General features: G+C 36.8%; 2 protein-coding genes and 1 long non-coding RNA gene across 9 annotated transcripts in view; 2 read left to right on the forward strand and 1 right to left on the reverse strand.

Moving 5' to 3' along the window:
* Window positions 1-6,201, forward strand: part of syne1a (spectrin repeat containing, nuclear envelope 1a) — a 148,535-nt gene extending 142,334 nt beyond the window's left edge. For 5 of the 7 annotated variants that reach the window (XM_051874201.1, XM_051874202.1, XM_051874203.1 and 2 more), the window contains 6 exons: window positions 1,325-1,525; window positions 2,128-2,256; window positions 2,499-2,711; window positions 2,800-2,919; window positions 3,439-3,497; window positions 5,308-6,201. In XM_051874201.1, the coding sequence (XP_051730161.1) occupies window positions 1,325-1,525; window positions 2,128-2,256; window positions 2,499-2,711; window positions 2,800-2,919; window positions 3,439-3,497; window positions 5,308-5,569 (984 nt within the window). In that variant the 3' untranslated portion in view covers window positions 5,570-6,201. The remainder of the gene's footprint in view (window positions 1-1,324; window positions 1,526-2,127; window positions 2,257-2,498; window positions 2,712-2,799; window positions 2,920-3,438; window positions 3,498-5,307) is intronic. The other 2 variants (XM_051874199.1, XM_051874204.1) reach the window with 1 other exon arrangement.
* On the reverse strand, window positions 6,035-26,260 carry esr1 (estrogen receptor 1). The gene is made up of 8 exons (XM_051874205.1): window positions 24,157-26,260; window positions 21,592-21,815; window positions 16,900-17,016; window positions 16,265-16,603; window positions 13,441-13,579; window positions 12,266-12,399; window positions 10,131-10,314; window positions 6,035-9,520 (listed from the first exon to the last, which is right to left on the reverse strand). Exons 1-8 carry the CDS (start codon window positions 24,606-24,608, stop codon window positions 9,283-9,285), a joined length of 1,827 nt encoding a protein of 608 aa, XP_051730165.1. The 5' UTR covers window positions 24,609-26,260; the 3' UTR covers window positions 6,035-9,282.
* On the forward strand, window positions 11,447-13,545 carry LOC127501901 (uncharacterized). The gene is made up of 3 exons (XR_007926739.1): window positions 11,447-11,857; window positions 12,260-12,431; window positions 13,407-13,545. It is a non-coding gene; the product is annotated as an uncharacterized LOC127501901 (long non-coding RNA).
* Window positions 26,261-26,648: the final 388 nt, after the last annotated feature.

Consider the following 26,648-nt stretch of genomic DNA (forward strand, 5'->3'; position numbering starts at 1 on the left):
CTCCTTCCTAATGCTATTGGTGGGCTGCACAATTGACCATAGCTTTTGAAAATCATCACAAATGAGATTTACAGAGCTATTCTGTTTGTGGTCCTAAAATCCAGATAAGAATTAAAATATTCGAACCATGGATGATAAACATTTCAACATAGCCAACAATATTATTGTCACATGACCTTGTTACACGCCTAATCAGACTGTTCACCAAAGGCTATTTTACCATGGGTTCCCTCTGGAATAGATAATGGGTTTAAAAAAAAAAAAAAAAAAAAGCAGTTTTCAATTTAAGAGTAAAACATGGCCTGTGGATAACGCTAATTAGAGAGCCTTTTCCGTTCTATAACATAAATCGAGAACCGCTATTCTAAAAGCCCATTAGAAATCCCAAGAGGACCCATGGTGAATGCTCTACAAATTGGCATCATGACTTACCAGCTCTGTTGCCACTAAAAATAAGATGTTTTCTAATTGGGCAAGAAATCAGAATGAACATTCTGCAAGGTGAAAGGCATTTCTGTACAATACTGTTCAAACTTTTGGGGTTGGTAAGATTTTGTAATGTTTTTAAAAGAAGTCTCTAATGCTCACCTAGGCTGCATTTATTTGTTCAAAAATACACTAAAAGCAATAATATTGTGAAATATTATTATAATTTAATATAACTTTTTTCTGTTTTAACATATTTCAAAATGATATTTACTCCTGTGATGGCAAAGCTGTCTTCAGTGTCACATGATCCTTCAGAAATCATTGTAATATGCTGATTTGGTCACAGGGCAGGCCCACTTTGCATTATAAGCGGTTGCCCTAAATCTCATTGAAAAAGAATGATTTCTATACTTTGTTGCTGAAAGTACAATTGTAGTATTTCGTATTACTGTAAATATAATAATTAGTCATGCCCGAGCTGTAAACAGATACATTTGTCACTGACAGCTCCATATGTGGGTTGCTCATATGTCTAAACTGTAAAACAAGTCTTGCTTACACACACACATTGACATTTCAAAACAGGCAGGATGTCAGCAACAGAAATAAACCAGAGGAAATCCACAGCATCCCGCTGACCCACATACAGAGTCTGTTAAAATCTTGGAGCATCTGATTTCACCAGTTTATTTTTAGTTGAACACAAATTAAAACATGTATATAGTCCAAAGACTGTAAATGGACCTTCCTTTCAGAGCATTTTAACAACTGAAATAAACTATCGAAGACCTGATTAACAAAATAAGACTTGTACTTAAATACACATCACAATGCATTCTTAAAAACCAACACACACAAACTTTCTAACACAAACACTTTGTTTTTGTCTCAACAGGAGTTACAGAAGGCCATGGATTCCCATAAGTCCAAAGTACTGTCCATCAACTTAAATAGTGTTGCACTCCTCCAGACAGACTCAGAGGAGAGCCAGGAACTGAAAGCGAAACTCAAGGAGATGAACTCACGCTGGGATCAACTGGGAAAATCACTTAAGGATTGGAGAACAGCACTCCAAGATGCTCTGATGCAGTGCCAGGTACATACACAGACAGCACCTGCATGTACATTACTCATCAAACATTTGAGGTCAGTAAGATTTTTTTTTTTGAAAGAAAGTAATACTTTTATTCAGCAAGGATGCATTAAATTAATGAAAAGTGACAGTAAAGACATTTATAATGTTACAAAAGATTTATTTTTCAAATAAATGTAATTCGTTCGAACTTTCTATTCATCAAATCCTGAAAAATAATATATCACGGTTTCCACAAAAATATTAAACAGCACAACTGTTTTTTTAACATTGATAATAATTAAGAAATGTTTCTTGAGCACCAAATCAGCACATTAGAATGATTTCTGAAGGATCATATGACACTGAAGGCTCAAGTAATGGCTACTGAAAATTCAGCTTTACTATCACAGGAATAAATGCCATTTTAAAATATATTCAAATAGAAAACAGTTATTTTAAATTATAGTAATATTTCACAATATTACTGTTTTAATGTATTTTTGATCAAAAACATTAAAAAAATCATACCAACCTCCAACTTTTTAATGGTAGTGGACATTAAAGACACACACACACACATGGGCAGATACTGTCACTCACTCAAACTTTTTGCTTCTTTACAGGAGTTCCATGAGCTGAGTCATGGTCTTCTTCTCTGGCTGGAAAACATTGACCGTCGGAGGAATGAGATTATCCCAATCGCATCAGGGCTAGATCGCCATACACTACGAGCTCATTACAGAGCGCTAAAGGTACCTCTGAACAGGTCACTGCTTTTTGCTATGGATGGACATACAAATTTGCCTACTATCCACCCAATACTGAATGCAGAATAAAGAATAGACCATCCCACGAGATAGTATGTTGAAAATAGTATGGCCATCTATTGTACTTTAAAGTATGTTTTTCAGCATTACATTATGAAAATTCATCCATAGTCGAAACATTTTTAAATTTACCAAGCTAAACTACATTGATACATATTTGTCTGCAGCAAATCCAGCGGGAGCTGACAGAGACTGAGCAGAAGGTAGACAGTCTGCAGGAGCTCTCAGGGCAGCTGCTGGTGCAGGCACATGGCAGCGAGTGTCTGGAGGCCCAGGAGAGGGTGCACGTCATCGGGAACCGTCTGCAACTGCTCCTGAAGGCTGTCGACACAGACCTAGAGCTGCTAGAAAAAGAGCTCCAGGCTTCTGGGAACAGACAGGTCAGTCTACAAGCACATTCATTCATCTCTTTAATGGCCCATTTTCCATCAACACTGTCCATAATATCAGACTATCTCCATTTCAAAGCTAAAACTCAGATCTTCACCCAACTCACAGGATGCGTCCCTCTGGTCTGTTACGGATGACGCAGATACTTCTGGATCAGTCAGTCCTGTTTCAGATGTCAGCGTTTCTAAACGACAATCGGTAATGCATCTCCTCTCCCTTTTTTGATATTATTTCAGGCATGCCGTGAAGGTCTCTGTCCTGCTGAAGTGAGGTGGTTGAGCTTATATCAGGGGAACGTTTTCACTACGTTGGTTTCAGTTTGATATTTTTCATTGACAAAATCCCCTGGGATATTTGCTCACTTCCTCATCCCCCTGTAAAAGATGTTTATGTGTGGCTCCGGAAGAAATTTATACAAGAAACACATGCTTTACCTTTCAGACAGGCTTTGAATCAAATCAAGCCACAGTACATTTTAGTGGATTTGTTTGAAGGTGTCTGTGTGGAAAGCCAGGTTTCTTGCTCCTTGCAAGATTTTTTTTGTCATTGCTACCTATTTTGCTGCCACCTTTTGTTTTGTTGTTACTAGTTTGTGATTATACTGATGGCCTGGCTATATGTCTCTGCTTGTCATCATGAGCTTTGTCTTTATTTGCTGGGACTGAAACATTCTTTCTTTCTTTTACCCCTCCCTCCCTTTTGCTCATTGCACAACAGCTACGAGGCAAATGTAGTGTGTCAGAACCAGGATCCTCAGCCAGGCTTCCACGTCACAGGTACCTGTCTCTCGGCTTTAGAATGCAAGGGGGATGATGGAACTCATTCCAGATCCAGATCCCAGATTCATACCATCAGAACCATTCAGATCAGAGGCCATATCCTCTGTGGTGGGAGTCCACATGGGTTGTTCAGTTCTAAGAAATGAATTTGTTTTGGTTCCAAGTCAAGGATTCTTAGTAATCTTATGTGCTTTTCCCCAAGAACATAATATTGAGTCTGACAATGTAACTTTGTGTCCTTAAAAACATGAAAAACCATTAAGAATCTATGTTCAAAATCCTTATGGGTCCATCATCTTTCTCCATTCTTGATGCCATGTGAAAATATTGAAATGTATCAGTCATTTTCCAAACCATGAACTTTTTTTTTTTTGTTGTTGCTTTCATTGTTTTTTTGCAGTTTTATTTTTGTGATGCTCTCACACTCATCTCAGAGAAAAATACATAAAGGCAGCCATATTGTGTAAAACTTAATAACTTTCATTAACAACATTAACAAACATAACATGTATGTAATGCTTAACAAAGTATTTTTTTAATTTACATTCAAATAGATAGGAATGCCATGTTCCCTCAGTTTGTATATTTTCATATTTGAATTCACATAAATTACTGAATTGTTAAGCATTATATCATGTTTTTTGTGACTTCTTAATGAAATATATTAATGAAGTATTATAAAATATGGAAGTGTCTTTGATGATAACACAAATATGGGAAGTGATATCTGTCCAAGAACAAATGATCTGGAGATTTAATGTGTGCAGTCAGTCAGCAAGTGACTACATTTATGATTGTATGCAAAAAGCAAAACAGTGACAGGTGCTAAAAAACTGTTTGCTTGGTTTAAGATGGTTAACAATAACAATGATTTAAAGGGTTAGTTCACCCAAAAATTAAAATTATGTCATTAATTACTCACCCTCATGTCGTTCCACACCGTAAGACCTTCGTTCATCTTCGGAACACAAATTAAGATATTTTTGATGAAATCCGATGGCTCAGTGAGGCCTCCATTGACAGCAAGATAATTAACACTTTCAGATGTCCAGAAAGGTACTACAACATATTTAAAACAGTTCATGTGACTACAGTGGTTCAATCTTAAATGTTATGAAGCGACGAGAATACTTATTGTGTGTCATATCTAATGAAGGGCGATTTCAAAACAGTGGTTCGGAGCGTGTATTGAACTGCCAAAGTCACGCCCTCCCCAGTGGTGAACCATTGAAATTTCGAAACACTTATGACATAACGAAGCCTTGTTTACTGAAATCATGTGACTTTCACGCTCCGAACCACTGATTCAAAACAAAAGATTCGTAAAGCTTCGAAGCTTCATGAAGCACTGTTTTGAAATCGCCCATCACTAGATATTGTTGAATAAAGTCGTTATTTTGTTTATTTGGTGCACAAAAAGTATTCTCGTCGCTTCATAACATTAAGGTTGAACCACTGTAGTCACATGAACTGTTTTAAATATGTCTTTAGTAGCTTTCTGGACATCTGAAAGTGTAAATTATCTTGCTGTCAACTGAGGCATCACTGAGCCATTGGATTTTATCAAAAATATCTTAATTTGTGTTCCGAAGATGAACGAAGGTCTTACAGGTGTAGAACGACATGAGGGTGAGTAATTAATGACATAATTTTCATTTTTGGGTGAACTAACCCTTTAAGGTTACTTTTTAAAAACGAATAACCTTTTCACATGATAAACTGAATAGTAGTTCAGTGTTACTCAAGACATTTCCGTGTCTTTAGAATGGACTAATAAATGATAATCTATTGGTATGATGTTTTGTAGGTTGCCCAGCGGTTCTGGCTGCGCTTCGTCTCGCTCTGGTTCCTCCGGGTCACAAGGTGGCGCTGCTGTGGCTCGCTGCCAGCCCTTTCTGCTGCGAGTGCTCCGGGCGGCTCTGCCACTGCAGCTCCTACTGCTGCTCATAGTGGGCCTGACCTGTCTGGTGCCCATGACTGAGCAGGATTACAGTTGTGCCCATGCGAACAATTTCGCCCGATCTTTTCATCCCATGCTCCGCTACACCAACGGCCCACCACCTGTATGAGATTTTACTAATGCCTTCATATGTTTCATATTACACTGCAGGACACAGAATGGACTAGTGTTAGCCAAAGCTGATTGTTCCTGTTCCTGTACAGTTATTGCTGCTAATTTCATTTTTCACTAAACTGTGTACTATTGAACTCATTGCAATGTAGACCAGTGTTGGACAGCCAAACTGGTGAACCTCTTCTGTTCCAAGGAAACAGAAGAAAAATCATATATAATTATGTACTTAATAGCACTGACATAAGCATAAGGTACTGCACTTATACCGTCCATGAAAATGGCCAAAATTATTTGCTTAAGCTAAGGAAAGTTTTATTTTTTATTTTTTTATTATTTAAAACTGTAGAAAAAAGTTATTTTCAATATTATTTAAATAAGATTTTGCATGGCAATTCAAATGTATTTTTATTTTATAGCATGTTCACTTTTTTTTTGTCCAGAAATGTAAAACAGTCACTGATGTAGCTCTATGAGAGACGCGTGCTTTTTATTACCGTCATCTATGTTAATTTGTGTTATGACAATGACAATATGACAAAAACATTAATTATGATTACAATGTTTATGCCTATTTATCTATGTACAGTTTGCTAATGCTGATAATAAAAGACACATCTTTTCATTTAATATATTTTTTAACTCTATCTTTAAAATTAATTGAGCCAAATTAACATTTCACATATAGGTCCTTCAAAATATAATATAATAGCTGATAAATGCAATGTACAAGTCTACTGGACTATGACCAAACACATTCACAGATTTGTAGTTTACATCGTAATAGAAGGCCGTCATTGTCCTTCACAGTGTTGAAATTTGGCTCTAACATCGCCATAAAACCAATTACAGCACTTTAATACAGCAAAAATAGGATTTAAAATTTTGTAAAATCAGCCAACCAATAAGTAAATGTCTTTGCACAAAAAAGATGCCACTAATGTCACCACTATCACTGAGAAGTTTTTTTTTTCCAATTTGAGTTAAAATTACATATTAAAGCTGCAGTCCGTAACTTTTTTTTTTTGGTTAAAAATGATCCAAAATCAATTTGAGCATGTACATAACCAGCCAGTGTTCAAAACTATCTTCTTACCTTAACCCGATTCACAACAGTAAGCTTGTAATAATGTTTTATAATTCGGGTGGTACTGGTGGGTTTTCGCGGGAAATTCTAGCATGTCGCCGTTTGTCTTTGCATCATTACGTTACGTCTGTTTACATAAAGAACAAGACCCAGCTAGTAGGCTATATCACATGTGAGGCAGATCATTTATATCCTTTTCTCACAGCAGCTGCAATAATTAAACTTATCATTTTGATGGCGGATTGTATGGTATGACAAATTAACATCAGAGATTAGACTGCACAGAAATTGAAATCTACAGGTAACGCTACAACACACTAAATACACAGTCACGCAATGCTGATGTTGTTAACATTAACAATTTGAGAACAAAGTATAACAATAATGATAATTTGCATGGTTTGACGTGATCTGAGCTAAGCCATCGTTAGATTTAATCACCATTGGCAGCGCGATTTATTGTAATGCTTTTTTTCTCTGTTGTTCAGAACAAAAGTGGCAGATTTGTTACTTGTTCAGATGATGTTTTCCGGTGAAAATTCTTATTTTGGACATACTTCAAGTTCAAGACTACAATCTGTGATTCCGAAGTACAGTATCCACACCGATGTGGTGACTGACAGCAAAACATTAGATTCATCTGCGCTGAGGAGCCGTGCCGAGGCACAATGCATGTAAAGATAATTCTGCAAATAACTGCAATTGCAGGTTTCAAACAGAGATGGCAACAAAGAGGCAAAATTAAGGACTGCAGCTTTAAAGGGTTAGTTCACCCAAAAATGAAAATTCTGTCATTTATTACTCACCCTCATGCCGTTCCACATTTCAAAACACTGCTTCAGGAAGCTTCGGAACATTATGAATCGGCGTGTCGAATCAGCGGTTCAGAGCGCCAAAGTCACGTGATTTTAGCAGTTTGGCGGTTTGACACGCGAAACGAATCATGATTCGACACGCTGATTCGACACGCTTGAAATCGGCCATCACTATAATAAGTCGTTATTTTGTTTTTTTGCCGCACCAAAAATATTCTTGTCGCTTTATAATATTAATATTGAACCACTGTACTCACATGAACTGATTTAAATATGTTTTTAGTACATTAATGGATCTTGAGAGAGGAAATGTCATTGCTGGCTATGCAGGCCTCACTGAGCCATCGGATTTCAACAAAAATATTTTAATTTTCGTTCCGAAGATTAACAAAGGTCTTACAGGTGTGGAACGGCATGAGGGTGAGTAATAAATGACATCATTTTCATTTTTGGGTGAACTAACCCTTTAACATTAAAAATAGATCAATGATTTGTATTGATAAATAGCTCTCTGATTGCGAGAATAAATCACGATGCATTAACATTAACCGTTTTATACAAGTAATTTTCTTTTTCTTGTTTTTTTTCTTTGTTCTAAGAGTAACTTTTCTCCTGCGCTCTTTTCAGTTTGGTCACACTTTATATTAAAGTGTTCATGTTACTTGTTATTGCCATAATGTAAGTAATTATAGTAACATGAAAAATGAGTAACACAGACACTGGAGTATAAAGTTCTTCAGTTTTTATACATTTAAAGACCCCCTGTGGTGAAAATCCAGTTTTTAATTTTGTTTATAAACAAAATTGTGTAATTGTGTTTTTAATTCATAAGTCGACACCATTGCTGAGTATTTTCTCTTTAAAACTGCAGTGAAAAAAAGACAGTCTCAAAAACGTGTCTAAAATCGCTGGTGTTTGTGACATCACAAACTACCTTGTAACCAATCACGTCAACGAGTGGATCTCTGAACTGGTGTGAGTGGAGGCGGGGCTAATTTTGCATATTCATAGAACCACGTATACTAAATGAGGCAAGGGTGTAGAGTTACATTCAAGCTATTTTAAGGCATGAAGATTTTTTTCTTTTACCCCCAAGGAAAAAACATTCAAATATGTCATTTTGGTGATCAAAGATGAGTTTTAAGGGATAAAATTATTGACTACAGGGGGACTTTAAGGTAATATACTAATTTCTGTGACTGACAGCTCAGATTTGACAGTGAAATGTCAATATAAAACCACCTGTTTTCTAATCCACTGACTGAATAATCACTGATAACTAAATGTTCAGCAATTAAACTGATTTTGCCTGCAGAAAAGCTAGTTTCTAATGCAACCTGCTTGGTTGTCCTTTTTTCTTTTCCTTTTTATTTATTTATTTGTTTTAGTGGGTTTGTGATGTTAAAGCTGTCACTAAACAGATATTGAAAGAATATTAGAAGAATTAGCAGCTTCTACAAAAACCTGTCTCTCAGTGCCCAAAAAAAGCCCTTTTTTCACAAGTCTACAAGAAAATGTCTTTTGAATCCCTGTAATAAGCTTGACCATATATGTATAGTGTTTGGGAGCCTTATTACTATCTGAAGACCTAACCTGTGTGTTTCTACAAATAGGTTTATTTTCAAATGCTCATTTCTAGATGGAAATCTAAAGTGGACTCTGATAAGGCACAAGGAGAGACTCAACTTCAGTTTCACCTTCAAAAACTATTAGACAGCATTGTTTTGAATCACAGTTCTTATTACTGGTTTGCAGTCTTCACATTTTGCAGCTGTTGGGATTGTATATGGTACCAGATCGGTACATAGATCAGGGGTCTGGGCTGAGACAGGCAGTGTTGGGCTGCATGGCTCCAGGTCCTCTGGAGGGGCTGCTGCTGCTGCTGGTTGTTGGTGTAGACGGGGGGTCTTTCTCACTCTGTTCCCATAGTTGCTGCAGCTTTCCTGGGGATTGGAATCGTTGGGCATCCAGCATCTCCAGCAAAAGATCATATAGCGGGACTCGATTCTTACATTTCATATGGTATAAGTGCTCCATTCCTTTGTTGCTTTCAAAAAAAAAAAACATTAAAAATATAATGTGCATGACTGTAATATGAGCAATAATAAATCAGCTACAATATCCTTATCTAATGGTTGCTAATAAAGGGAAGAAGGTCCCATCAAATGGGTAAAACACCTTTTTCAACCCTCTTGTACAGCAAAAACAACAGTAATATTGTGAAATATTGTTTTAATTTAAAATTGTTTTTGAATCAATTTTAAAATGTAATTTATTCCTGTGTTGGCAAAGCTGAATTTCAGCATCATTACTCCAGTTTTCAGTGTCACATGATCCTTCAGAAATCATTCTAATATGCTGATTTGGTGCTTAAGAAACATTTTTTATTATTATCAATGTTGAAAACAGTTGTGCTGCTTAATCATTTTTGTAGAAACTGTATATATTTTTCAGGATTCCTTGATGAAAAGAAAGTTCAAAAGAACAGCATTTATTTTAAATTAAAAAATAATTATTGTAAAAGTCTTTACTGTCACTTTTAATCAATTTATTGCATCCATGTTGAAAAAATTAAAATTAAAAATCTTTAGAAACTGGTTATCTATATGAAATGCTTTTTATGTTAATCTTCTTGTTTGTAATCCATCTGGGTTTACCTCATGTGTCTGATGTGGGAGAGCAGCAGCAGGAGCTGTGCCTGACGGCGGGACTGCAGCTGCAGCGAGGCACCTGATTTACTGATGCAGTAAATGAGGGCATCAGTGATGTTGTCCAGCATGCACTGCACCATGAAGCTGTCCATCAGGGGCTCCACTGGACTGGAGCAGAATGAAAATGCACCTGACCAGACAGAAAAAAGACGAAGCAATAACTATTTGAACATAACATATGAACATATGACACCTCGGACATGTTTAGGGTTGTGTGATGTACATTAGAATGTTAAATGATGACATTATTTTATGCAAAGATGATAGAGTACACTAGCTTGCACAAGTTTGGGGATTTATTTAATTTATTTTTTTATTTATTGAAATTAATACTTTTATATAGAAATGATACATTAAATTGATCAAAAGTGGACTTATAATGTTAGAAAAATATTCTTTTTCAAATAAATGCTGTTATTTTAAACTTTCTATTCATCAAATAATCCTGGAAAAAAAAATGTATCCCTGTTTTTACCTGTCATGTCTGTTCAGTTCAGTCTGTTTCATTTTCATTCAGAACTTTAGCATTACACTACCAAAATATCAAGTAGCTCAACTGTTTTCAACGTTTATAATAATAAGAAACGTTTCTTGAGCACCAAATCAGCATATTAGAATTATTTCTGAAGGATCGTGACACTGAAGAATGAAGTAAATTATTACTGTTTTTAATGTATTTTGATAAGATAAAGCCTTGGTGAGCATGAAAGAGGACTTTCAAAAAAATAAAAATAAAAACCTTACCAACCATAAACTTTGAACGATAGTGCAAATTAAATAAGTAAGGAATTCCAAAAAGGGATCCTAAAGGGGTTTATTTTGTGATAATAACCGGCTGACTGTACAGTACATTGCATTTTTTTTATGACATATTATTACATATTATTACATTTAAAATTAAAGGATTAGTTCACTTTGAAACGAAAATTATCCCAACCTTTACTCACCCTCAAGCCATCCTAGGTGTATATGATTTTCTTGTTTCTGACGAAGACAATCGGAGAAATATTAATAAATATCCTGACGCATCCGAGCTTTATATCGGTAGTGATAGGGTTCAATGAGTATGAGCTGAACTAAGTGCTTCAATCCACATCTATCCATCATAAACGTGTACTCCACACGGCTCCGGAGTGTTAATAAAGGCCTTCTGAAGCGAAACGATGCGTTTGTGCAAAAAAAAATATCCATATTTAAACAAACTATGAAGTCGAATATCCAGCTTCCGCCAGACAGTCTTCCGTATTCAACGTACGCAGAAAGTGTAAACCTCTTGTAGTTCAAAAAGCTTACTCTACGTCACGCGCATTCCCTATTAAACTTACGGAAAAAGTGTAACTGACGCGACACCATTTTACACTTTCTTCGTAACTTGAATACGGAAGGCGGTCTGGCGGAAGCTCGATATTTGACTTCATAACTTGTTAAATATGGATATTTATTTTACACAAACGCATCGTTTCGCTTCAGAAGGCCTTTATTAACACTCCGAAGCCGTGTGGAGCACATATTTATGATTGATGGATGTGGATGGAAGCACTTTGTTCAGCTCATACTCATTGAACCCTATCACTGCCATTATAAAGCTCGGATGCGTCAGGATATTTATTAATATTTCTGCAATTATGTTCATCAGAAAGAAGAAAGTCATGTACACCTAGGATGGCTTGAGGGTGAGTAAAGGTTGGGCTAATTTTAATTTCAAAGTGAACTAATCCTTTAAACATTTCCCTTTCTTTGTTTTTAACATTCAGTTAGCAAACTAAAAGTTTAGCCTAGCACTGGTTTAGAAAAGCTCTTTTGTTTTGCTAGAGCATAATATCATGATAGCATGCTACGTTTTTGGTCAGACATTGATGAAGGTGGAAGGGATTCTGTGGAGGAGATTGAATGATTGACCAATCAAGTATTCCAGTGAACTGTGCAATTATATAATATCAAAGGAGGCTCCAAAGTTTTTTTTCCCCCAAGTACTCAAATCACAAATTTTTACATCTAAAGTTATTATTAATTTTATTCTATTATTGCTCTTACTAAAGAAGCTGTTAATAATCTGTTTGACTTTATTACCACAGACTCACCAGAATTGAGAAGTATGATGGCTTTAAGACAAACAAATTCCTCCAGCTTGAGTTTGAGACTGCGGAATCGAGCCACAGTCGCCAAAAGCATGTCGAAAATCTCAGCCATTCCCTCAACACATTCTCCTTCACTCCTGTAAAGAGGAAGACCAGCACTTTATCTATGGTAGGAGATGGTTTTTACCATTTACTGTGATATGTGCCTTAAAATGGCCTTTCTTTTTTCTTTCTGTGAGTGTTGTACATGCTGTTTGCTGTTTACTTTGCTTGAGAGCAAAAACGGGACTTATTATGGTTCTTATCCTATCTTAGCAGTCTCCTTTCTCTCTATCTCATCTTGTAATTTCAGTCTCTTACCAATCTTACTCAGGATGCTCTTCCAGGATGATTTATTAAACCTCCAAGCTCACTTTTCTTAACTTTGTACAGATGCTGGTTTTGATTAGATTCGTATTTCCTTAGTCAGCGATGACGCTGTTCTTCAGAAGCCCTTTAAAAAGCCTGTTCCCAATCAGGTCCTCTTTAATTACATGCTACTTGTGACATGGTCTTCTGAAGAGGAGCACAAGGCTCTCAGGTAAATAGTTCACATCCTTTTTAACAATCTAGTTTTTCGCTTCACAGTCATTCAATCTCAATTTGTACAGCCTTCTGCTGGGCAAAATCCCTTCTGCGGGGGGATAAAACCACATGCAACTCAATGTTCTTTAAGAAATTGAGGCAAAAATAGGCACATGTAGAGGGAATGCATCTGGTCAATGTGACATCTCAAAAAGCTCACAATCACACTCACAGCATCAGTATCAAGTAAAATTTCCTGAGACTAAAACAAAACCCAGTGTTTCATTAGAGTATAACAGGTGTCCCCACAGGTTTCTGGCACGGCATGTTGGCACTTTTCCATTATTCTTAACAGTCAAGCGAGGCTAAATGTATTTAAAACAACTGAATTTGTTTTCAAAGATTCACAAAGCGTGGTTGCACACTCTTTCATGTCCTAATAGATGAATAAAAGTGATTCTAAGACTGGCCGAGAGTCATTAGATTAGAGCTTTGTTTTTTTTCTTTAGCCTAACTAAATAAATTGCATGTATGCAAAAAAAGTGGAAATATTTATTATACAATGATTGTCTTTTAACAGTGACCTACAAGAGGAGGTGCAGAACATCCAGTACCTATCAAGGATGAGATCCTGAGCAAAGATGAGTTTTCCAGGTGAATGAATGGACCTCCATATGAGGCCGATCATCAACACCTCCAGCCAAGAGCTCTCCAACAACTGAACCTGGTCATGCAGAGAGAGGTCCTGGAACCCTGGAGAGAACAGTGACATTGTGCTTCATGCGCTACCCTTCACAAGTTTGGGATCAGTAAGAATTTTTTTTTAAAGAAATTATTTTCTTCAGCACTGATGCATTAAATTGATCACAATTGACAGTAAAGACATTTTAATGTAATAAAAAAAAAGTTAAAATGAAAAAAGTAAATGTCGTTCATTTGAACTTTATAATTGTCAGAAAATCCTGAAAAAAAAATATATATATCATGGTTTCCACAAAAATATTAAGCAGCATAACTATTTTCAACATTGATAATAAGAAATGTTTCTTGAGTACCAAATCAGCATGTAGACTGATTTCTGAAGGATCATGTGACACTGAATACCGGTGTAATGATGCTTAAAATTCAGCTTTGCCCTCACAGGAATAAATTACATTTTAAAATGGATTCAAATAGAAAACAGTTACTTTTAATTGTAATAATATTTCACAATATTATTGTTTTTACTGTATTTTTGTTCAAATAAATGCAGCCTTCCTGCATGAACTTAAAGGGTTAATTCGCCCAAAAATGAAAATTATTCCATGATTTACTCAAGCCATCCTAGGTGTATATGACTATCTTCTTTCAGACGAACACAATCGGAGGTATAAAAATATTCTTAGTCCTCCAAGGTTTATAATGGTTGTGAATGGCTGGCCAGATTTCGAAGACAAAAAATGGCATGATGTTCTACACTACGCCACGATGTACTACGCAATCTTACACAATCACATTGATTCGCTTCAGAAGGCCTTTATTAACCCCCTGGAGTCATATGGATTCATGTTTTTTGTCTTCAAAATCTGGGCAGCCATTCACAACCATTATAAACCTTGGAGGACTAAGGATATTTTTAAATACATCTCTGATTGTGCTTGTCTGAAATAAGAAAGTCATATACACCTAGGATGGCTTGAGGGTGTGTAAATCATGGAATAATTTTCATTTTTGGATGAACTATCTTAAAGGGATAGTTCAACCAAAAATGAAAATTATTCCATGATACACATGTTGTGTAGAAACAGCAATAATAATATAAAATAAATTTTTATATAACAAAGTAAAACACATTTTTACATTATCTGAATAAAATGGCTGTGGTGTTTGCATATGATTCTGGGTGGTTGTTATGTGGTTGCTATTATAATATGGGTGGTTGCTAGGCAGTTATTTCAAGTTTCTATGATATTCTGGTCCCTATATATGGTTAAGGTCCTTCCTTCAGTGTAAATCTATGGGATTTTTCACCCACCATCACTTGGGAAAGTAACAGCCCACTTCTTCTCAACAAGCTGCATGATTTGTGGTATCATTCACATCTGTAGGACAGGTTGCAAATCAAATTTAATACTAACAATACTAGTGATGCTTACATTAGAAAGAAAGAAAAAATAAAGCATATTTCATTACTGTGATTAAAATGACCTTCCTTTGTGATGTATAAAAGAGGGTTAGAAGAGTAATGATTAGCACATTCCAGGAAATAATTATGGAATATGAAATTCAGGTGTTCACCCAAAAATAAAAATTCTGTCATTAATTACTCACCCTCATGGCGTTCCACACCGTAATACCTTCGTTCATCTTCGGAACACAAATTAAGATATTTTTGTTGAAATCCGATGGCTCAGTGAGGCCTCCATAGCCAGCAATGACATTTTCTCTCTCAAGATCCATTAAGGTACTAAAAACATATTTAAATCAGTTCATGTGAGTACAGTGGTTCAATATTAATATCATAAAGCGACGAGAATATTTTTGGTGCGCCAAAAAAAAACAAAATAACGACTTATATACTGATGGCCGATTTCAAAACACTGCTTCAGGAAGCTTTGGAGCATTATGAATCTTTTGTGTCGAATCATGATTCGGATCGCGTGTCAAACCGCCAAACTGCTGAAATCATGTGACTTTGGCGCTCCGAACTGCGGATTCGACACGCTGATTCATAACGCTCCGAAGCTTCCTGAAGCAGTGTTTTGAAATCGGCCATCACTATATAAGTCTTTATTTTGGTTTTTTTGGCGCACCAAAAATATTCTTGTCGCTTTATAATATTAATATTAAACCACTGTACTCACATGAAATGATTTAAACATGTTCTTAGTACATTAATGGATCTTGAGAGAGGAAATGTCATTGCTGGCTATGGAGGCCTCACTGAGCAATCGGATTTCAACAAAAATATCTTAATTTGTGTTCCGAAGATTAACGAAGGTCTTACGGGTGTGGAACGGCATGAGGGTGAGTAATAAATGACATTATTTTTATTTTTGGGTGAACTAACCCTTTAAAGTCTCTTCCGCTGATAAATTGTTTACTTCTTCTAAGAGGGTTAATTAAGACATCTGAACATCAAATATAATGGCTCCCTTAAAGTCCCAGCAGGTCTCTTTATGTGTGCTAAGCTCAGCAGGAGGCCAAATCAAACTGAGCCACAGCATAGATCACTGTAATAACACCCATGTTCTTTATCTTTGCGCCTGTGACCTTGTCATTTGAATCTCTGCCACCTGTGCTGTCAAACTGCTGCCACGGTTACAAAAACTGGCAAGGCTGTCACCGAGGACACTTTCTCCTTCAGAGAAGAAGTACCTCCTTCAGATTTAAAAATGTTTCCTTTGATGCTGCACTCACAATAAAAGCAACTTTAATTGATCTTTGAAAGGATTGTACCTGGTACTTTCTTAGCCCAGGCGATCATGTGGACGAGTTCTTTGTCAGCCATGTTTGTGAGCAGGGACATCATGGTGATCTCGGTGTACGGGCGGCTGTGCTTCTGACGTGAACAGACAGCCGGCGGCTCTGCCCCTAGAAGCAACACCAGCACCTGGTCAGGTGGCATTAATATAGCGCTGGCCACCCCGCTGCTGCTCTTCTTCCTCTTGTCCTGAGGGGTAGCTGTCCTCAGTGCAGCACGGCTTGACTGCTCATTGTAGCTCTTGTCACGAGCCTCATTACTGCTCCTCCTCCTCTCACGCCTGATAGCGCGGCCACCGCGGTCCTTACGAATACCTGCAATGGAAAAGATGAGGGCCATAATTCTCTACTGTCAAACTATTTGAAAAACGAGAAAGATGAAAGCCTGTGAACTATCTTGTCACAGCCTGATTAGATGAGGTGGCTGATGGGAGACTATTTAATTTACATTCTGAAATTCTGCATTATGCCCAACGACAGTAGTAGGGGAAACTGTACTCTAAAGGCTGCTTGAAATGATGATCGTGAGGGAGCTCCTGACACATGGTGTTGTTTATGTGAGACTTAAAGAGAGTGGAAGGAAGAGAAACGTAGGAATATATTTTATGTACCTCCTTTCATCATGCCAACTTCATAACACTTGCGTAGTCTGCATGCTTGGCAGCTCTTCCTGCGGTTTCTGTCAATAGTGCACTGGTTGGTCGCTGGACAAACATAGTCGTTGTGACCTAGAGGCAGAGAATTGAAGTAGAGCTTGTTTTTTATCTTTCTTTTATCTTCAAGTTCTTGTTTAAACAGCAAAATGCCTGAGTATATGCCAGATCTACTTTTTTAAGATCAGCTTTCAGAGATGTTTTTCATTTTTAACTCTGTATTAGAGATATGTAAATACTGTTCCGTCACAAGCAACAAAGAGTGCAGTGCAGCGCATCAATGGCCTTGAATCTGATTAAGCACTGAGAGCAGGTACATGCTGTTCCAGTGCTCCAAATGAAATTTTAAATTAGATGAGTGTGTCTCAGCCAGAAATGTCACAGACTTGCACACAAACACATACACACAAACATCTGAATAAAACCATGCACATAATCCTAATGAGGTCTGTAATAGGATATTATACAACAGAGAATCCAAAATATTCATATGAAAATTTGGATGTGAAAAAGAAAATAGTAGAAAACACATTTTAGGTTAATAAGCCATTTTGGGTGGCTAGCAAAGATGCCCTGGGAACTGTGGATTATAAAATTTTAGATTTTTCAATTTTAATATACTTTAAAATATAATTTATTCATGTGATCAAAGCTGAATTTTCAGCATCATTACTCCAGTCTTCAGTGTCACATGATCCTTCAGAAATCATGCTAATATGCTGATTTATTATCTATGTTAGTTTGGGCCTAATGACTGTAAAATCATCCTCAAACCGAGACATGACTATGTGCCCAAGGTGCTCTCCATACCATTCAGAGCACAGGATGTCATCCTTCTAGCTCTTCCCAGCTCAGAGGACGAGCAGGGTCCTAATTCACTCTACCCGTTCCTGGCTCTTAGAGTTCATGTGGAGCACTCTAGCCACTTTCAGCAGTCAGATCAGCTCTTTGTATCCTTCAGAGGCTGCTCTAAAGGGCTGCCTGTTACAAAGCAAAGACTATCCAACTGGATAGTCGAAGCTATAGCCCTGGCTTATGCCTCAGTGGGCTTACAGTGTCCTATTAGAGTGAGGGCCCACTTTACCAAAGGGATGGCCTCCTCCTGGGCTTGGTCCAGCGAGGTCTCGATCGGAGACATCTGTGCGGCAGCCAGCTAGTCTTCGCCGTCTACCTTCACTAGGTTTTATAAGCTCGCAGAGCCTCTTTCGTTCTGCACTTATAGCACGGTGCTATTGGACTTGTTCCCCATAAGTGTCTTCATGCAACGTGAGACGAAAGGGAATGCTCTGATTACTAATGTAACCTCGGTTCCCTAAGATAACGAGAACAAGCGTTGCGTTCTCAGCAGTGCTATAAAGCTGCACACGAGTCGATGACTGTTGCCATCAGTTGAAAGATTCTGATATAATGGCAGTTGACTCCGCCCATTTTGGTGGACTGAAATGCCATTTGTGTGTGCAGCTACATGAACATTAACAAATCAGGCTTCAGTATTCAGAATAAACAGAAGTGTCCCCATAGGGTCTTCACACAACGCTCGTTCCCGTTATCTCGGAACCAAGGTTATGTTAGTACCCGGAGCATTTATTCCTCATAGAAAACCTGGTATAAAGGCACTCATAATTTTGACTGGAAAACTTAAGACTGTAAATATGGGATCTAAAGTTGTAACATTTTATTGCAGGGATCTCAAACTCAAATTATATTAAACAATTATATATAGACTACTCAAATTCAAATCCAAATCGCAGAAAGTAAAAATGTAATTACTCATTATTGTCTCGCTTCTATTCTTCTCTCTGCCTTCTATTCCTGTCTGTCTTCTCTCTCTTTCAACATCATGTCTTTCTATCATTCTGTAATCCCTTATACTGTAATTCCCCTCACCCAATGTGTCCTGAAACCCATTTGTCAGGCACACACTTACAGTCATTTCCCTCCAGTTTCTTGCTCAGTTTTCCTCACCAAAATGGCAGTTAAAGTCAGCAGCAGTTACCTGCCCCAGGAAAGAGCTCATCAGGAGCTTGTGTGTCAGGGTCAAGCTCAAAACATCCACCCAGCCTCTCATCTCACCAAACCCACCCAGATCTGCACCCCCTTCCAACACAATACAGAACTGCAAATAAGGTGCAGGCAGAGACATCTGTGAGTTGCCTTTGTACATGTCAGCCTCTCGTCAGATTTAGCACGTGTGAGACTTTGATTTTCACCTTTTTCTGTCACCTTTAAAAGGGAGGACAGTTGTGAACATGCAAGGATGATTACATACTGCACACATTCACACATTAAAAAAAAATATATTTGAAAGCACAAGGGCTTGACTTGAAAATAGAAAATCACAGTAAATATAATTTTTCTTTTTGCCAGCACCCATATATTTTTTTGGATACCACTTTTAGGTGACTGAGAAAACTATTTGCTCTAAATGATCAAGGATAAATTTGTTATTGCTTGTAGATGCTGAGGATTATTAATGGCCACTGTTATGCATATTTGTATAGACTAAATAACCTACTAGAATTCAATCAATAAATGCCCCCTACTTTTATTGAGTAACTGTGTTCTCAAAATTCACTATGAGATCAAAATGAACAATTTTTTTTTTTTATGGAATATTGCAAAATTTATTGGTCATAACTATTATTATTATTATTTTTTTAATTCATGTGTCCTCGTAACCTTCAAAGTTGGCATGACACTGAATTTGCAATAGTCTTTTCTTCCCTATTGTGACGTTTATTCGAGTAGGCCTAAAATATTAGTGAAATTATGCAATATATTCCATAAAAAATAAGAATTGTCAATTTTAATTTCATGGTGATTTTCATCAAAATAACTTCCCATCACCCTTGCAGCGATAGGCTATCTCCGCTCTGATGACGTGTTTTTCGACGCAGTATTAATTTCGTTGACGAATAATTTGTCAATTTTCGTCAACAACATTTTTTCACGGACGAAAACGAGATGACTAAATAAAAATGCGTTTTGAATGACTAAAACTATGACTAAAATCTACTCTAATTTTCGTCAACTAATAAAAACGAGACGAAAATGAAAGAGGGAGGATTTGGGAAGATATCCAGTCAGGACTGCTGTCCTGTGTGGAAGATGCGCACATTTGAAGTGTAACATGCTGATCTAACCACGGGAAACGCGCACTCTACAGGCTCGCGCAGCAGCACTTCAGACTGCTTCGCAATTAATGAATAGCGCACATTTATGGCAAGCGATTGCTTATAAGCTAATGTTGATGAATTATGACAATGTTTATTACACAATGCTTATATGGTAGTATGCTTTAGACGGTTGTATGAAGAATGCATTTTTTTTATCACCCTCATGAGCAGCCTGCTACAGTGCAGACTGCAGACATTTCAGAATAAGAGTCACGGTGTATTTCGGAATGGTTTAATTATTATTTTTTCCTGGTCATTATTGTTATTTTGCTTACACAAACTGTATTTAATTTAATTTCTATTTAATTCATAGTAAACTACAGTATCTTCTGTCACAGGAAGGAAAGACTAAGAACATTATTTGACACATTATTCAATATATTTTACATGTATAAGGGTTATTATAGTTAACTAAACCTAAAACCAAAGAAATCTTCATTACTTGAAATAAACGTTAACTGAAATAAAAAATAAATATATAAAAAATGTAAACTTATTTTATTTCATCTAGTTTCTAAGCTTTAGCTTAACCTGAGGTATTAAAATAACAAACAGAAATAAAAACTTAGACATTTAAAAGCAAAAACTAAAAGACATACACACAAAAAATTACTAAAACTTTTAACTAAAATTACAATGAAAGCAGAAAAATAAAAATCAAATCTAATAAAAATTTTAAACAAACTATAATAGTACCTCAATGATAGGTGTGTCAATCCCTGAAAAGTACTGAATTTTGCCCTTTCGTATCTTTTTGCACTTGATCGGTCAAAAACCGTCCGCTTTGGCGAGCAAAGTACAGTTGGGTGAACCTAAACAGTTTGGGGAATATCAGATGTACCTATATCAGTGTATAGGATCTGTGTATTGTCAGAGAAATGCTTAATGCATTACAATTTAACTAAATTAGATTTTAGTTGACTAAATCTACTGTAGATTTAGTCGACTACAATCTTATGATATTTAGTCGACTAAAACTAGACTAAAACTAATACAATTTCCGATGACTAAAACTAAATGGCATTTTAGTCAAAAGACTATGACTAAAACTAAATAAAAATTTGCTGTCAAAATTAACACTGTTTCGACGCAAGGGCAGGATAACCTGTCAATCACACGAGATCAGCGTTTTTGCATTCCACTTTATTGCTTTGCTATTGTTTGTCTAGGCCTATGTAAACATGTGCTAGACTGAAATGTTGCCCTGTGCGCTCGAGCCTCGTGTCTTTTGCATTTCATTCAAAACAACGTTGTTTGGAAACGAAACGTTTGACTGTTCAAGCTTTGTTTGAATCTATTTTCAGTTGCGGAACAAGAAAAAAGACAAAGTAACGGCAATAAATGTAAGTTAATTAATATTTGCGTTTGTTTAAAACAATCAGTTGTTCTCAATGTCAGCAAAGTTGCGAGTACTAGCAGCCAAATCATTCTGATATTCAGAACAGCAAGATTGCTCGTGTAACATGCTGGTTACCTTGAATGCTTCTCTTGAAGAAAGCTTTGCATCCCTCGCAGGACCAGACTCCATAATGATAGCCAGAGGCATAGTCACTGCACACCGCACAGAAGCGCGTCTCCTTCCCTGAATCAAATCCTCCTGCAGCTCTTGATCCGGTGTACAACTCCTGCCTGTCAGTCGCACTGCACAACACTTCACACAGACCAACACTTGGCTGCTGAGAAGATACCACACCTGACCTAGAGACAGAAAGAGGTAAGATAACCAGTATACAGTGGATAATGATAACAACCAGACGAAGTTCCAACCAACATTGCAGATAAACTGACTTTTGTGTTTTACTGATTCACTAGATGTCACGCTTCATATTACAAATGATTAAGTAGGCAGGGCAGGCCTATTAAAATTCTGGCCTATATAAGTGGTTAATTATTTCTGTGTTATGGTTGATAAATGACTGATATTAAATACGGTCAAATTTACATTGGTCAAAATACATTGTGAATGGAGGCCTCACAACTCATTATATAGGGTGAATTCAGGGTGATTGGGACACTTTTTGCAATTGAGGTGACTTGGAAAAAGAGTCCCAATCAACCTGAATTCAACCTATATATATATATATATATATATATATATATATATTATATTATTATATTATATAATATATATATATATCCATTTTCAATTTAACAGTGTTAAATTATCGGTGCTATTAAACATTAACTTTAAGTGAGCATATAAATGAAAAAACAAAACAAAAAAAAAGACTACACAATTAAATATCCAACATTGGCATTTGTTAAAAAAAACCTCTGTCATCTGATAACCAATAAATTACCATTATTTCATGTATCTCTATAAATAAATAAATTCTAGAGCATGTATGTTAATTTTAAGATTTTGAGAAATAAATTTGCAATGTCCAAGGAGAATATGTACGTGACTGCAAACAGCGGACAAGTGTGACCATCCCCATTTCCTTCTGACCCCTTGTTCCAATGTTTGTAAATATTTATTTTATCTTTAATTCTGATGTCCAGCAGATATATTGCATAACCTCAGAAAAGGACTGCAGTGATGTCCAATGTCACCAAATGACAACTGAGGTCTCCAAGCAGCCTAAAGCAGTAGATGCATTCCCACTTTTTTTTTTTTTAAGTGAAACTGTAATATATTTACCTTTGACAACAGATTTAAACAACAGGTTTCACTAAAAACGGTCTCTTCCACATGTGTAGTGAGTTTGTTTTTTTAATTCATTAATCTCTTAGTTCTTTTGAAAGTGAAAAATGTGCTCCCTGTGCATTCAGACAGGACATGATAATTCCAATACCACTGTTGTTTTCACTTGTTGTTTTGTACTTTCCTCAAGGTCTACAGACAGAATTTGATCAGAGACTTTACAAATGTACACTTCTTTCTGTGACGGGTGTACTTCAGTCCCCATGCCGGATAGTGGTGTTTACAATCCTAACATTCTTCTTTCCAAGAAGTCAAGAAATACTAATTAACAGCACAAACAGAGTAACAACAAATAAAATAAACCATAATTATTTCAAGAGCACAGAATGTATGTAAGAGAGCACTCAATGTGACAACAGGTCTAAAGTGCTTTGTATGTGTCTGTGTATTCCTTAAACATACTCAGTGATTTCTCACAATCTACACACACATAAGAAAAATATGATCTGTTCTTTAGGGTAATACAGAAAGTGTCCTATCCTGTTTTAACCACAAGATCAGTATGTACTTTCTGACCAACAGCATCTCATCACCATTTAGTCTGTAAAGAGAAAGAAAATGTATCTGTCCTGCAGGGAAAAAGTGTTTGAAAAATACACATTCTCAATATAACTATATCATGCCAAAGTACTAAATGTTTGTCATATACAACACAAACCTTTAGCCATAACCAATTAGGGATGTAAAAAGAAAGATGTTTACTCAATTCAATATTCTGTGTTTATAAAATATGTGCAACACAGTCTAAACATAGGTTTCACCTTTAAAATATTGTAAAACAAAATGTTTGGTACTTAAATTATTACAAAAGTCATGGTTTGTAAGCAAATTAAACAATAATTTAGAATAAGTGTACAATGTGCCAGAATGATTTCACCAGGTTTTGTGTAAGTAAGGTGTTGTTTGTAAAAATTAACTTCGGTAAGCAGGTATCCAAGCAGGATTTGAGTGCTAGACCAAACATTATGCCTCAATGAATCATAAATCAGGAGTAAATGACACCCAGAACAACCTCATCTGATTAACTGAACACCTGACAATATTTCATGTCCATTTTTATGATCTTAAACATCTTATATAGTTTTCCTTTTCTGTTAAATTTACTCTTTTAGTTTGCCCTAGATTTCACCATGGAAACTTGGCCATAGAAACTTGATGTTAAGAGATAAATCATTTTCAGTTTTAAAACTAATGCATCTCTTAAAAGTTGTGTATAAATTCATGAACTTGTAAACCAACTTTATTTTTTACTTCATTTAGAACTTTGAATTCTTTACCTACAACAGCATCCAAAGCATCAACACTACCAGAGCTCATATTTAAAGCTGCACTGACCTGTAGACTGTGCTAGAAGATGTGTCCAGGTAGTAGGACACCTGGTGGGTGGAGTGGTGTCCTCCATGATGGCTCAGGCACGGGGACAGCTGAGGGCTGGAGGGTGTAAACATGAGGGGGCTGCTGGATCCAGCGCCCAACGTCTGCAGATGTTCTTCAACGGGGGGTGCGTGGGGGTCCGTGGGAGCCAGGTAGTATCCGACAGAGGCAGGTGATGAGGTGCCGTAGGTCTGTGTGGGGTCTGGGTACTCATAGGCTCCATCAATGTAGTTGACAGAGGAGCTGATGGCTCCTACGCTGTGCTCCTCCTTAGGGTACATGGGTGAGAGTTTGTGAGCAGTGGGCGGTGAGGAAAGTCCCTCTAGGTGTTCTCTCTCCGGGTTTGGGCTGGTCCTGCGTCGCTGCCTGGCACCAGCAGCCTCTTTGCTGGTCTGCCCTTCAGACATCACCATGGAAACACACACGCAGCCTTAGGGTACTAACTGTTCATAAGCAACCACCAAAGGAGTGTTTCTGTCTTTTTTAAGCTCAGTCTTTTTTTTCCACCTCCCACTGTCTTTCTCAAACTCTCTCTCCCTTGTTCTGCTTTGCTTCCGCCCCACTGCTCTGCCTACTCCTCCAGTCCTTCTTGGGCAGAGACTCAAAATGTGATGTTTTTCTGAAATATGTGAGGCTGCTTTCCATGTGCCTTCTATATCTTTCTTAAAATACATTTTTTTGTTTTTTCCTTCTCTTTCTTTAGTATCTAAAACTACCACTCTAACATTAATGCCTTTTTCTAGCCTTCAATATTACACTTCAGGAATGATAAAACACAGTGAGCAACACTACAACTGTAAAGTCAAGTCTGAGGTGAGGTGCTTTTCTACTAAACAGGAAACAGAGAGGACAGGAAACTCAACTGAAACTACTAATAATAGAAATATATGCTTGATTATAAACCACTAGATCGACAGACACATGGAATATCATTTCTAGTGGAAACTAAAAAAAAAATAGTTGTTGAATCCTTTACATCATCCTTACCAAAATTCAAGTAAGTCCTCTGATTTATAAGTTTAGCCCCCTCACAAGTAGCCTGGATGCATCCCCTCGCTGCTGTATCTCTGACTTCCTGTGTCCTTACTTTCACTGTCGCTCTGGCTAAAAAAAAAGAAAAGGAGAAGAGGTAAACAAATTAAAGACGGGTCGATACTGGCGGTCACTCTTCAGAGCAGGTCATGGCAACCAGGTAAACAAGAGATAGGAGGTCACCGTTTGCTTCACTTGCCAGAACCTTTGGATTTTACAGGTGATGTTTTAAAACCACTTTGCATGCTGCTGACATGGGAAATTATACTTAAAAATAATTTATTAAATTTGTTGAAAGATTTGAGCTAAAGGTTAAAAAGGGAATATATTGTTCAGCTCATAAAGGACAAACAGATTTGTTTGATGTTAATCAATTCTCTGTGCTGGCAGCTATTAAAGTTGAGATGGAAAGTGTGTAGGTGTCTGTGCTCATCATTCAATTCTGTATTGGAGGCCTTGGCTAATTGAGTTTTGATTTCTCTTGATAAAGGGAAAACATTAGTATTTTTACACATTTTTTTTGCCGAGTAATATACACTACTGTTCAAATGTTAGGGGTCAGAAAGATTTTATATATCTATATAAAAATATTAAAATGACAACATGAAAGAAGTTTTGTTTGGAATCTTTGCAAATTTATACATACAAAAAAAAAAAAAAAAAAAAAAGTACATAAGTATTTACAGCCTTTGCTCAATACTTTGTTGAAGCACCTTTGGCCCCAGTAACAGCCTCAAGTCTTTGAGTATGATGCTACAAGCTACAAAGCCACTCCTTTATCTTGACTGTGTGCTTAGGGTCGTTGTCCTGTTGTGAACCGTCATCCCAGTCTGAGGTCCAGAGCGCTCTGGAGCAGGTTTTCATCAAGGATGTCTCTGTACATTGCGTGTCCTGGTGGTTCCAAAGTTCTTCCATTTACGGATGATGGAGGCCACTGTGCTCATTGGGACCTCAATGCTGCAGAAATTTTTCTGTACCCTTCCCCAGAACTGTGCCTTGACACAATCCTGTCTCAGAGCTCTATAGACAATTCTTTGGACTTCATGGCTTGGTTTTTGCTCTGACATGCACTGTTAACTGTGGGACTTTATATAGACAGGTGTGTGCCTTTCCAAATCATGTCCAATCAACCTAATTTACCACAGGTGGACCTCAGTCAAGTTGTAGAAACATCTCAAGGATGATCAGTGGAAACAGGATGCACCTGAGCTCAATTTTGAGTGTCATGGCAAAGGCTGTGAATACTTATGTATATGTGATTTTTTTTCATTTTTTATTTTTAATAAATTTACAAAGATTTCAAACAAACTTCTTTCATGTTGTCATTATGGGGTATTGTTTGTAGAATTTTGAGGAAAATAATGAATCCATTTTGGAATAAGGCTGTAACATAAAATGTGGAAAAAATGAAGCACTGTGAA

Source organism: Ctenopharyngodon idella, chromosome 20, assembly GCF_019924925.1.
Source record: "Ctenopharyngodon idella isolate HZGC_01 chromosome 20, HZGC01, whole genome shotgun sequence".
Classification (NCBI taxonomy): domain Eukaryota; kingdom Metazoa; phylum Chordata; class Actinopteri; order Cypriniformes; family Xenocyprididae; genus Ctenopharyngodon; species Ctenopharyngodon idella.